General features: G+C 33.4%; 1 protein-coding gene across 4 annotated transcripts in view; it reads left to right on the top strand.

Annotated features, from left to right (window-relative positions):
• DYNC1I2 (dynein cytoplasmic 1 intermediate chain 2) overlaps window positions 1–13230 on the top strand; it is a 55616-nt gene that overhangs the window by 20364 nt on the left and 22022 nt on the right. For all 4 annotated transcript variants that reach the window (XM_059394158.1, XM_059394157.1, XM_059394161.1 and 1 more), the window contains one exon: window positions 1004–1119. In XM_059394158.1, the coding sequence (XP_059250141.1) occupies window positions 1004–1119 (116 nt within the window). The remainder of the gene's footprint in view (window positions 1–1003; window positions 1120–13230) is intronic.

The raw sequence follows: 13230 nt of genomic DNA on the forward strand, positions 1-13230 counted from the left end.
ATTTTATTATACTTTTTTGTATAGGATTCTGAAAATGTTTTATAAGAAAATAGTTATTATTACATATATGTATATATTTTAGATACCCTGCTTGACATTCTGAAATTACATCAGTACTTTTAAGACATCCTTTTAAGACAGTTGTATAATTGAGAACTTCTTGGGGAGCTTGGAAGCATACTGTATTATTTGATTTAGTACTTAGATATCTAATAAATCAAGAAATCCTCAATATATCTAATAAAAGATATCTTTAATTTGATCTATATTCCTCAGCTACAGTTCTTTTCTTCTATTTGTCAAAAAAGAATGTATTCCCTCTATTTAAGACAGAGGTGACTTTAACAGTTTTCTTGTATTCAAAATATCTGTTGCTTTAATTCAGGAGTAGAATATCTGCATTGTAGTTTGTCCGTATATGAATCAAGGACAGTACTGACCATGCAGAGATTAGAGATTTAAAAGTTTAAATATTTCATTTTGAAATCAAAATTGACTGTATGATTCTCAATTTCTGCAAAATATAAGTGGAAGGAAGGTCTTCAACAGAAACTTATTTTTCATTCTTAAAGCTTAAGTCTCCTAATGGTGAAGGAAACTAAACGTGGTCTGAGATCCATATATCTGCCTCTTCAAAAAAGTTGAATCATATCCCTTTTAAGAACATTTCTCGTAACCAACCATATTTAGTAGTCACTCTGAAATTCCTATCCTCCTACTCTATTATTACCCACACATTTGCTCTAAGAAACTAAATTATTTGCCTTTTTAAAGTGAAAAACAAACATCTTGAAATACCTTTGTTTTTTGCTCCCTTCTAAATTCCTTTGTAAAAATAAAGCCAATTTATTGTTCATCTGATATTTCTTGAATAAAAGAGGGATTTAAATTACAATGTTGGATACACAATGTTTAATTCTTAATTTTCCAAAATAACATGGTTTGATGTAGTTTAAATGTTTCATTTGTTGTATTTAAAAACATTTGTCTTCACTTTATTTAGACGAGGACCTATTAAACTTGGAATGGCTAAAATTACACAAGTTGACTTTCCTCCTCGAGAAATCGTCACTTATACAAAGGAAACTCAGACTCCAGTTATGGCTCAACCCAAAGAAGGTGAGTGAATATTCTTAATTTGGTGATCATTAAATTCCCATATTGAATAAATAAGATTGTTTTTTCTCTTCCTTTTTTTTTTTTTTTTTTTTGGCATAATTTCTTAGGGAAACATTTAAAACTAATACTTTTAGGTTTCTGTATTGATGTTTTTATTTCTTAGAGTTTTAAACCTTTTTCTTTTAGAAGTTAAAGTATAAACTATGGTTTTTAATTTTGTTAACATAAACTTAAATATTTCCCTGGCGATTCATAGACCTGTATCCCTGGGGCTAATAATACATTATGTATTTATTTAAAAAAAAAAAAACACTTAAGTTTTTAGTCTTCACTTTTTTATTGATATATGATGCTTTAGAATCAGAAAAGCTTAGGAATGTTCTATTTCTCTGTCACTGAGGATAATCCTTTAAAAGAATTGATCACACAGTAAATGAAACAGTGTAAATTATTTTTTGTAGAGCATATGATATTCTGGTATGCTATCATTGTTACCTATATTAATGAACAAATCTAGACCTAATTCTTAAACTTTTGGTTTTATGATCTAAGGGCTCTTATAATGTTGATTTCATATGCAGACTTTAATCTGTGTGTAATAGATGTATATGCAAGCATTATATTGAATTTTGAGTCTTTTGATTCTTTTGATTCTTTTTTTTTATTTTAAAGATTTATTTATTTACTTTAGAGGTAGGGGGGAGCAGGGGCAGAGGGCAGGGGAGAGAGAAGATCCTCAAGCAGTTTCCCCATTGAGCACAGAGCCTGATGCAAGGCTCTATTCCAGGACCCTGATATCATAACCTGAGCTGAGTTGGCCACTTAACAGACTAGGCCACTCAGGCACCCCAGGAGTCTTGATTCTTAAACCAGAAGGAGTTAACATTTTTATACTGGGAACTAATTTTTAAAATCTCATCAGATAGTTAATGATTCAAACATAAAGTTAATATGATAGTTCTTGTTTTTTCCAGTTAGACTAATCAATTTATGTCACACATAAAAAGGATTTACATAATATCCCTAGTAGAGGTCCACAGTTTCTTACCTGAAACCTTTCTTACCTGAAGCCACATACATATTTGAATTCAGAATTTGTCAGATTATAGTAAAGTTACTAGTAAAATATATGTACTGTAAGTAAACACTCTAGCAGCATCTTGGGCATTAATATTTTGACAGCAGAAGATATGAATATTCACACCAAGTAAAATAAATAATGATTATAAATAGCTTTACCTCTGATCATATCAGGGTTTACCACCAAATGAGTTATGGATTTTTAGAGTTGTTGATATTTTGGATTGTGGTCCAAGAATAAATTTTCCTTTTAACAGTCTGTGTATAAGGAACATTTTTTTCTCTTTGACTAGGAAAACTTATTCCTGTTTAATTGTGGAATATCAAACATTTAAAACCTTGTTTATCATATTTAAATTAATTTATTTTTAAAATTTCAGTTTCGTTACCATGTTTCTCCATTAAGGAGAATCAAAAATAATATTCACTTCAGAAAACCCAGAAAATACAGGTAAACAAAATGGAGAAAAAAAATCTTTGGAGGGACGCCTGGGTGGCTCAGTTGGTTGGATGACTGCCTTCGACTCAGGTCATGATCCTGGAGTCCCTGGATCGAGTCCCGCATCGGGCTCCCAGCTGCATGGGGAGTCTGCTTCTCCCTCTGACCTTCTCCTCGCTCATGCTCTCTCTCACTGTCTCTCTCTCTCTCAAATAAATAAATAAAATCTTTAAAAAAAAAAAAAAAAGTCTTTGGAGCACCTGGGTGGCTCAGTTGGTTAAGCATCCAAGTCTTGATTTTGGCTTAAGTCATGACCTCAGGGCTGTGTGATCAAGCCCCGTGTCCCAGTATGGAGTCTGATTAAGATTTTCATTCCATCTCTCTCTGTCCCTCCGCCACCCCCCCTTAAAAAAAAGTTATTGTGGGGCACCTGGGTGGCTCAGTGGGTTAAAGCCTTTGCCTTCGGCTCAGGTCATGATCTCAGGGTCCTGGGATTGAGCCCCGCATAGATAGAGCTCTCTGCTAAGTGGGGAGCCGGCTCCCCCCCCCACCCCGCTCTCTGCCTGTCTCTCTGCCCACTTGTGATCTCTCTCTTTGTAAAACAAATAAATAAAATCTTTAAAAAAAAAAAAGTTCTTGAAACCTTTACCTATTATCAAGGAAAATCTTTAAATTTACATGTTTATATATACCAAAAGAAATTAGGATTATTATACCTATTTACAATCTATGTACTTTTTAACAACTCTCCTTTCGCTGCCCAGTAAGGATGGAAGTGAAATAAATACCTTAAACTTTTCTGTTCACTTTCATCTTGTTCCCCAAAAAGGGTTGACATTGTCGTACATATTATTACACTTCAAAAATTTTGAGGAAATCAGGATAATATTTTTATCCAGGCCTTTTTTTTTTTTTTTACTTGATCATGTGAATGTTCATGTCTGTGAATACATTTTTTTCATTCCTACTGCTCCACTGATTGGTAAAATAGCTTTCACGGGAGAAAAGTCCTCATCTTTCTAGAAAAAAAGCCACTGATGGTAATTTTGAGACTTAAGCAACTTAAAAGAAAAAAGAAAGGTAAAGTGTTGAACTAACAGTATGGAGAATATGAACCCTGCACGATTCCATAATTTCTGGAAAATAATATTTTATTAATTAGTATATTTAAGTATTTTAATGTCTGTCTTTGTGAACTACATTATTATATATGTTAACTCAAACAAGTGAGCAGAATAACCCAAATGGGCATAATGGCTCATTTAAAAAGTATATTAGGCTGGTTTTCTTCATCTAATAATTTGGAGATTTATTTTTAGTTATTCCATCATACTTATGAAATGCATTTTGGATTGTTGGAAATGTAAAGCATTCTGAAGCTATTTTGGGTAATGCCTGTCATATATTCAGTTTAAGTGAAGAATTCCTTTTTTCTCAATAATTTTTTCCTAATTATTAGAGTAGTATATCATGGAGAATATAGAAAATACAGAAAATGAAACTAGGCCACTGTCTTCTATCATGTACAAAATAAATTCAAAATGGATGAAAGACTTCAGGTTTCAACCTGAAACCATAAGCCTCCTGGAAGAAAACATAAGCAGTAAGCTCTTTGACATCGGTCTTAACTGTACATAGTTTTTTAGACCAGTTTTCTCAGACTTTGGCACCAAAGGCTAAAATAAATAGATGGGATTACATTAAACTAAAAAGATTTTGTGAAACCATCAACCAAACTAAAAGATAACCTGTTGAATGGGAGAAGAATTTGGCAAATCATATACCTAAGAAGGGGTTAATACCCAAAATATATAAAGAACTTAGACAATATAAAAAAGAACAATTAAAAAATGGGCAGAGGACTTGAATATACATCTTTCCAAAAAAGACCTACCGATGGTCAATAGATACATGAAGAGATGCTCAATGTCATTAGTCATCAGGGAAATGTAAATCAAAACTAAAGATACTACTTCATACCTGTCAGATTGGGTAGTACCAAAAAGACAAAAAATAACAAGAATTGGTGATGATGTAGGGAAAAGGGAACCCTTGTACACTGTTGGTGGGAATGTAAATTGGTACAGATACCCTAGAGAAAAGTATGGATGTTCCTCAAAAAATTAACAGTAGAATCACCATACAATCTAGCAATTCCACTTCTAGGTATTTATCTGAAGTAAACAAGGACACGAGTTTGAAGATGTATATGCACCCCTCTGTTCAATGCAGCATTATTTCCAATAGTCAAAGATACGGAAGCAGCCTAAGTGTCCATCAATAGATGAACGGGTAAAGGAGATGGACTATTACTCAGCCATAAAAAGAATGAAATATTGCCATGTGTGACAACATGGATGGATCTAGAGGGTATTATGTTAAGTGAAATTATTTCAGAGAAAGACAAATACTGCATTTTCACCTAAAAAACAACCAAAAAACCAAACAGAACAGAAACAAGATTCATAGATACAGTAAACAAACTGTTGGTTGTTACCAGAGCAGGGCAGACATTGGGGGTGGGTGAAATAGGTGAAGGGGATTAAGAGGTACAGACTTCCAGTTATAAAATAAATTAGTCATGGGGATATAATGTACAGCATAGGGAATATATTCAATAATATAATAACTTTATATGGTGACAGATGATAGCTAGACATATTGTTAGGGTCATTTTGTTGTGTTTAAAAATACCAAATTGCTATATGTATACTTGAAACTAACAGGTATCTGAAACTAACAGGATATTTGTGACAGTTATACTTCAATTAAAAAATGCAGAAAGGATATAAAGAGGAAATGTCATGATTCCACTGTATAATAACCACTGTTAATATTTTGTTTCCAGTTTTCTAAGATGCATTTTTTTCTAAAATTCTGTCTGTATATATACACACATATAAATATATATACACACATATGATTTTATCCTTTTTGAAATTTGCATTTTTAATTGCTTATTTTGAGATGTGTGTAAATTTTAAATGTTAACATGTAACTTATTCCCATTGAACTAATTTGAGTGTATAGCCGTATAAGACTGGCATTTTAAAAAAATTCTTTTTCCAGGGCGCCTGGGTGGCTGAGTTGTTAAGTGTCTCTCTTCTACTCAGGTCCTAATCCAGGGTCCTGGGATCGAGCCCGGCATCGGGCTCCCTGCTTGGTGGGAAGCCTACTTCTCCCTCACTCACTCCCCCTGCTTGTGTTCCTCCTCTCGCTTTATCTCTCTCTGTCGAATAAATAGAAAAAAAATTTTTTTACATTCTTTTTCCTGTTTTTATTTTGTAAGTAATTAAAAATTTGAAAGATCATGACTTGTTAGATAAGCTGATGATCCAGAAGCACAAGATGAACTGTATTCTTTTCAGTTTTAAATTATTTGGGGCAAGGCTTTTAGCATCACCAAACTTTTTCTTTGTTGGATTTTCTGTGAGTATAGAGACTGTTTCTTCTTCATTACTGTAATGCCTGGTTGAATAGTGCCTGTCATGTGTTAAGAACATAGATTTTGGTGAAGGAATTAATTCAGGAGTATGATTTTGCTTACTTGCATTATTTATTTTCATGCATTTACTCTGGAAGTAACTACTAGGAAATAGGTTATTTTCAAGTGTTAATGCTATAGTATAATTATTGATGAGTTTGGGTGAAAAAGTATGATTAGTCTCAGTTCTTGCTTTTAATATGACTATATCATATTCTAGTCTTTGTTTGCTCTTAGATCCATAAATGAAACTATTATAGATTTTCCTTAAAGCCTTCTTGAGTTCCGTGGTGACAAACTGTGTAGATACAGATGTGTTGTTATTTTGTGTTCTAGGTATCCCTCTGAATACTTTAACAAAATTGAACCTGTTAACATCTTTCAAATATAATTTTAGCTATTCATTTGTAATGTTCTTCAAATGTTATGTGTAAATTAATAGCTGAAAATTTTAAACACAAAGAGTGCTCACATACCAGGTACAGTGTGAAACACTTTACATTATCTCTAATCCTCTCACCAAAACTGTAAGAGTTAAGTATAGGTTTTATTTACACATGAAGAAGGTAAAACTGAAAGAGTTTATCAAGGCTCACAGAGCTAATAGCTAAGATTCTAAACCTAGTCTGATTTTAAGGTGAGCTTTCTCATATTGCCACTGAAGCAGCATTTTCATGCTTACAGTACAGGCATGGATACAAATGTATAACAGAAATAAAAGTTTTATTAAATAACATCTCCCTTTCTCTTGCTATACTTCATTTTTTTAATGAAAAATGACCATAGGGGTGCCTGGGTGGCTCAGTGGGTTAAAGCCTCTGCCTTCGGCTCAGGTCATGATCCTGGGGTCCTGTGATCAAGCCCTGCATTGGGCTCTCTGCTCAGCAGGGAGCCTGCTTCCACCTCTCTCTCTCTTTCTGCCTGCCTCTCTGCCTACGTGTAATCTCTGCCTATCAAATAATATAAATAAAATCTTAAAAAAAAAGAAGAATGACCATAATGTGCTCAGTTTATTGGTTTAGTTAGGCCTGTAGTTTGAAGAACACTTTGTTAAAGGATAGTGAGGTTTAATTAACTTTTTATTGGTGTATCTGCATCAGGATAATACTTTATAGTAATTATCTACATAAATGAATAAACAGCTTTGATCTTTCATAGTGCTAAATGTAATTTTTATCTTTGCTAATTGAAGGTGAAAGTGACAAGATAAGTGAACTCAGCCTTCTTTCTAATAAGTATGTCTGCATCAGCACCAGTGCCTTTAAAAATTTTCCCGTGTGGATTAGACTTAGGTATTAATTTTTTAAGGTCCATGTTTATTCATTTTCAACCTAACAAGTATTCATATTCTACAGTTTTATTGAGTATACACTATATGTGGAGGCATTAGGTCATCCTTTCTTTTTTTTTTTTTTTTTAAGATTTTATTTATTTATTTGTCAGAGAGAGAAAGAGCAGCAGGAAGAGCAAGAAGCAGACTCCCTACTGAGCAGGGAGCTTGATGCAGGACTCGATCCCAGAACTCTGGGATCATGACCTGAGCAGAAAGCAGATGCTTAACTGACTGAGCCACCCAGGCATCCCTACCTTTTTTTTTTTTTTTTTTTTTAATTTATATAAGTGAAGGAGAATGAGAAATTTATCCTGATACTATGGGGCCATCCTTGGCTTTTGGAACTATTTATAAAAATGAGATCAATTCCTTTCTATATTATTATAATTATTTTTGTGTCTAGGGCTCTTACCATTAAGTTTCTTTCCCCAATTTGTGGAAGTTGTAGGAAGAGGGAAAGAAAAAACCTGAAATTAAGGTTTTATAATGAAAACACTTTGTGCTTAATACTGGTTGTACTTATCCATTGCTTTAATACAGTGGTTCTCAAACTTAGCCTGGTTGGTTTCCATTTAAGAATTATGTAACAAATTCCAAAACTCACCATGAGACAAAATTGCTGAAATTACAATTTGAGTGTAGCAGAGGAGTAAATTAAACTTGGGTAGTCAGTGTAATCAGTGCAGGAGTAATATGAGTTACTAAATTGAAGATAAAAATTGGTCTTAGGCTTAACTCTTATCTTTCTACTATTTTTTTTTTCAAATGGCTGAATCTATTCTTTTAAAAAGCAGTGATTTTTATTCTGCCTTGTTTTTCTTTTTCTCCATTCTAGGCATCTTCTTGCTTTCAAGTTTACTCTGTAAGTTGGTAGTACTGTTTCTGAACTGAGGTGCTTTGCAGTCTTAAAGCACCTACTGTGAATGAAATTGACTAGGAACATGTGACCTTAGTCCATTTCGCTCTCTGCAGGTAAAGAGCTTCTCATGGTGTCCACAGATACACTCTTGGAAAAGTTACTTTTCTTCCCTTACCTTTTAAAAGTCTTGAACTCTTTTGAAAATGGCATTATTTTTATCTACCTTTTTGGAATAGATTTTTGTTCTTGCTATTTTTAGATAGATCTTAGATAACATAGGATTTCTTGCTCTTTAAAGATCTATCTAAAGAGCAAGAAATCCTATATTATCTAATATTATCAGTTTATTTACACCTGAGGAAACTGAGGCCTGAAGAAGTTAATTGATGAGCCTCTGGTCGACAATTGTAGGAATTGGTGGGTGACCATAGGGCTCAACCAGAACCTGGTTTTGATTTCCAGTCAGGTACAGTTCTTATACTATTCCAGTTTTTTTTTTAATCTGTGTGAAGTTTTACAGTTACTTTTGGTATTGGTTTAGTAGCCAGATACTTCTTAGGAAAATGTCAATTATTATTTATAATATATAGAAAAGCATTATATGTAAATAGCCTAAGTTTGTTATCACATGATCTTAACTTCTGTCTGTAATCCGTACTTCCCAGGTAGACTAAATTTGTGGGGCCCCTGGTAAAAATTACCCTTGTCCAAAATTGAATTTTAAAAAATTCTGGAATAAATAAGACGTAATAAATGAGTTTCAACCCTCAGGGAATCTCTGAGAATATAAATATAATTGAAAATTAAAGCATGTGTTCTTAAAGACTGTCAATCAGCATATGTGAAATTATGGCATCAAAAAAATGTAGTACGTATGAGATCACAGATATCAAGGTCTATGTCAGTGATGCCAGTACTGTCTAGATAAATCTGAACTTTGTATAAAAAAGACCGGGTTATAATTAAAATTTCACTTCTTTCTTATTTTTCCCCTAAGTTAGCATTAGATCTGTATTCAAAATATTTACTAATTTAAAAACTGCTGTATATTTTCCCTTGGTGAAGATCTAAATTATTAAGAAATCCAGGAGATCTTGCATATCATTCTAGATAATTAAAAATATAAAAGGAGTGGATTCCATTGATCCATTCATGAAATTTTGTCCCAATATAAGGTTCTCATTATATAATTTTATTTTTATTTCTTTTTAAAGATTTTATTTATTTATTTGACAGAGAGAGATCACAAGTAGGCAGAGGCGCCAGCAGGCAGAAAGAGAGGAGGAGGAAGCAGGCTCCCTGCAGAGCAGAGAGCCCAATGTGGGGCTCAATCCCAGGACCCTGGGATCATGACCTTAGCCGAAGGCAGAGGCTTTAACCCACTGAGCCACCCAGGCACCCTTCATAACATGATTTTAAAGAGTAAGGTATAAATAGATGAAATTATGGACAACTGTATTGAAATGAAGCGATTCAAAATGATTTTGATCTAGAAAAGAAAGGATTATTTTGAAAATATTGTAGGAAAACTGTTCATATCTAACTTATATTTTAAAAACTAATAATTGAATCATTTTTCTCTAATTTCATTTTATGATTTTGTAAAGTTATTCACAAGTTGAATTTTTGAAAATTAAATCATTTTTATATGCAATAAATTTTCTGATTTCTAGAACTTGGTATACCATAAATAATAAGGCTACTTTGTAAATTAAGAATACTCTATAGGACATTAAAACTATCTTAAAATATGGTACACCAATTTGATGAAACTACATGATACATTTATAGACAAAAAACACATTTTCTGAACATTAATGCACCAATGAGGGGATTGTTCTTCACTTCATAGTAAGAATTAATCATGATAAGTGATAGATTTAAAAAGTATCAGTATTTAGTGAGGATTTCCTAGGATGTTGCATATTACCTGTTAAGTGTGTTGTAACATTTTAAAATAATTCAAAATGTACTTTGTGGCTTATTCTTAGCTTAGATGTCTCTTAAGTGTAATGTGACATACAGATGAGAAAACTTGTTCTGAAGACTCCTTCCTTCAGCTTAACAAAAGCCACCCATTTTACAGATGATTTAACTTTGATTAACCTACTCCGTTGTAACAGATTATTCCGACAACTGGAATTTCATTCTTTGGTGTTATTTCTAGGTGCAGCTTAATTTACAGAGCAGCTTTTCTTTCCATCTCACCAAAATACATCACAATTTTGATGTTAACTCAAAGTAAAAATTCAATGGTTCATTAAACTTAGTCTTAGCATTCATTGACAAGAGATTTGTCATTTTAAAAGTAACTGCTACTTTTATGCATTCTTTACTGCTCAGTTTATAACCTTAGATTCCCTGTCAGAGAAAGCATGGAGTTAACCACTTAGCATATTGCAATGAATATTCATCAATAAATTGATGTGACATGGCAGTCCCATTTTTCAGTCTTCCTGCTCTGTTGAATTCTTTTTCTGTTTTAAATACATTATAGTTTATCATGTAATAAGGACTAGCTTAGAAAATCTTCAGAATTATGATACTATATTTTTGCTCGTGTCAGTAGTCCTTTAGCAACTATCATATTGGTTTTTAAAAAGAGAAGTGTATTTTTTCGGAGAAACATTCTCTGATCTGATGGGCATTTTTACCAAATATTTGATATATATAATTGTTTAAGACCAACTTCATAATAAAAATATGGTGTTTTGTAGTTTTTAAGAAGAACAGATGATTTGGGGTTTTGTTCCTTGAAATTTTATTTAGCTTAATCTTTTGACCTGTCATAGTTTTTAAATCAGTTTTTCATCCATGTAGAAAGAGAGTTATGTACATTAACTCTTAAACAAAATCCTGAAAACATGTATCTAAATAGTTGATAACTCATGATTCAGCCACAACTAAACCGATCTATGTGGGCAAATGCCATGTAAGAGGCAGATATAGATCACTGTCTAGCATACTTCATCTACATTTTAAATTTTAGAAAGAAAAGATGGTCTATAAACAAGATCTTTTCTGTTAAATATGTAGATTATGAGGTCACTTAGCACTAAAGTACTGACCATATGCATTATGACAGGAATTTGACACCTGTCATTGGAAATAGTACTTAGAAGCCGTATAATGCAACAAAGTTGAGGGTGGAAAATACAATGTGGATAGGAGGCTGTAATTTGTAATTCACAGTGCTCAAGAATGACCTGTCCAGGGTGTCTCAAAATCCCTCTCCTTGATTTTAGGATTTACATACAATAAACCCTGCTAGTAAACAAAACTGGTTAGGATAACTGATAGTCAGAAAATGGAAATATATATGTTATATATATAATGCATATATATATATATACACATATAAACACACACACACTCAAACTTAATTTTTAATTCAAGTAAATACATCATTATTCTAAAAGTCAACTTCTGAGTGAAATGTAATTAAACTGTTTTATTACATTATACCTACAGGTGACTTTATGGTAGAATTTCATCACGTTTGAGCAGCACAGTATAGAATTGTCACCAGTTATACTGTTTTCAGATTAATAATCTGTTGTATATGAGAATTCATCTAAAAGGAGTACTGTCTTTCTGTGTCTCTGTGTGATTATTTTGCCCCCAAAAAAAGCTTTCATTTTTTTAAGTAGCACAAAAGCTGTAATTGGCATGCTTTGTAAGGAAGTGTCAATGTGCAAGAGAGTGGCGATCACTAAGAATTCTTTTACGTGTTCTTTCCCCTTTGCACCACCGCCTCCTCAGCGGGGTCACTGAGATCACTAGCTTTTCTTGAAATGGCCATTTTCACTGGCAGGTGCATTATACCCTGTATTTTCAGATTGTTTTTCCATTCTGAATGTTTGGCAGGTTGATTGCTCTGGCTGCATTGACGGAGAAAGGGCTGACAAATGCGGTTGGGCTGGCTGAAAAGACAGTGATTACTGTTTTCCTTTGTGGCTGATTGAGGCCCTTGAAAGGAAAAATTTTAACCTTCACCATTTGGTTCAAAAGTATGAGCATATATTGAAATCATTCGTGCCATTTATCCTAGTTCTGTAAACTTGTCAGAACGTAAAAATCGCTCAATTTCAAGTAATGTAGGATTGGCATACGTCATTATCATTTTGATTAAGTTGGAGGTTGTATCATTGTGTGCATTATACAGTGCCATTTAAAGCTTTTTTTCCTACAGGTACAGTTATATTTTTATTGCTAATACTATAGACTTAGAAAGATTTTCATAGCTCTCCAAACCTAACACTATGTGTGTGGTTTGGCAGCTGGTGTGGCCTACAAGCTGCATTTTGTTTGCAGGGTAAAGGCTTATCTGTAGGCCTCCTGGAGTGTGGGTAATTGCACAGGCTCACCATTGGGGAGAGACGGGATTGGAAGCAGCCGAGCGGAAGAATGTTGTGCCATCCTTTTGCCACCTTGTAGCAGAAAGACACAATCCCAGCAGTGCCATCTGGTTGTTGCTATCTAGTCAGCTGGCCTGGCTGCTGGGACCATGACTTGGCAGCTGGTTCCCATCCTTGACCATTCTTTTGTGTACGGAGCATGTATGTGTGCTTTAGATAATTTTGAACATGGGTCGGGGAAATGACTATAAATAACAAGTCCCCTTATTGAATAGGCCCTCATTACTTAAGATGCACTCTGCTGCAGACGCCTGCTGCCATTCCCTTATAGACAAATGACACATCTGTTCAGGCAATAAAAAGAAGCATTTTCTTCATAAAAATCTGTCTCAGTACATAGTAAGAGAGAAGGTATGCAGAGTTGTATGTTCTACAACATTTTAAAGTAAGTGATTTTAAGTTCTTGGTTTGGAGAGGAGATTTAGTAATAAAGTCTTCCTATAAACACTGTATATTATCTCAATATATATTTTTGTTCCAAGTTAAGAAAACATGATT

Source organism: Mustela nigripes, chromosome 3 (assembly GCF_022355385.1).
Source record: "Mustela nigripes isolate SB6536 chromosome 3, MUSNIG.SB6536, whole genome shotgun sequence".
In the NCBI taxonomy this organism is placed as follows: Eukaryota; Metazoa; Chordata; class Mammalia; order Carnivora; family Mustelidae; genus Mustela; species Mustela nigripes.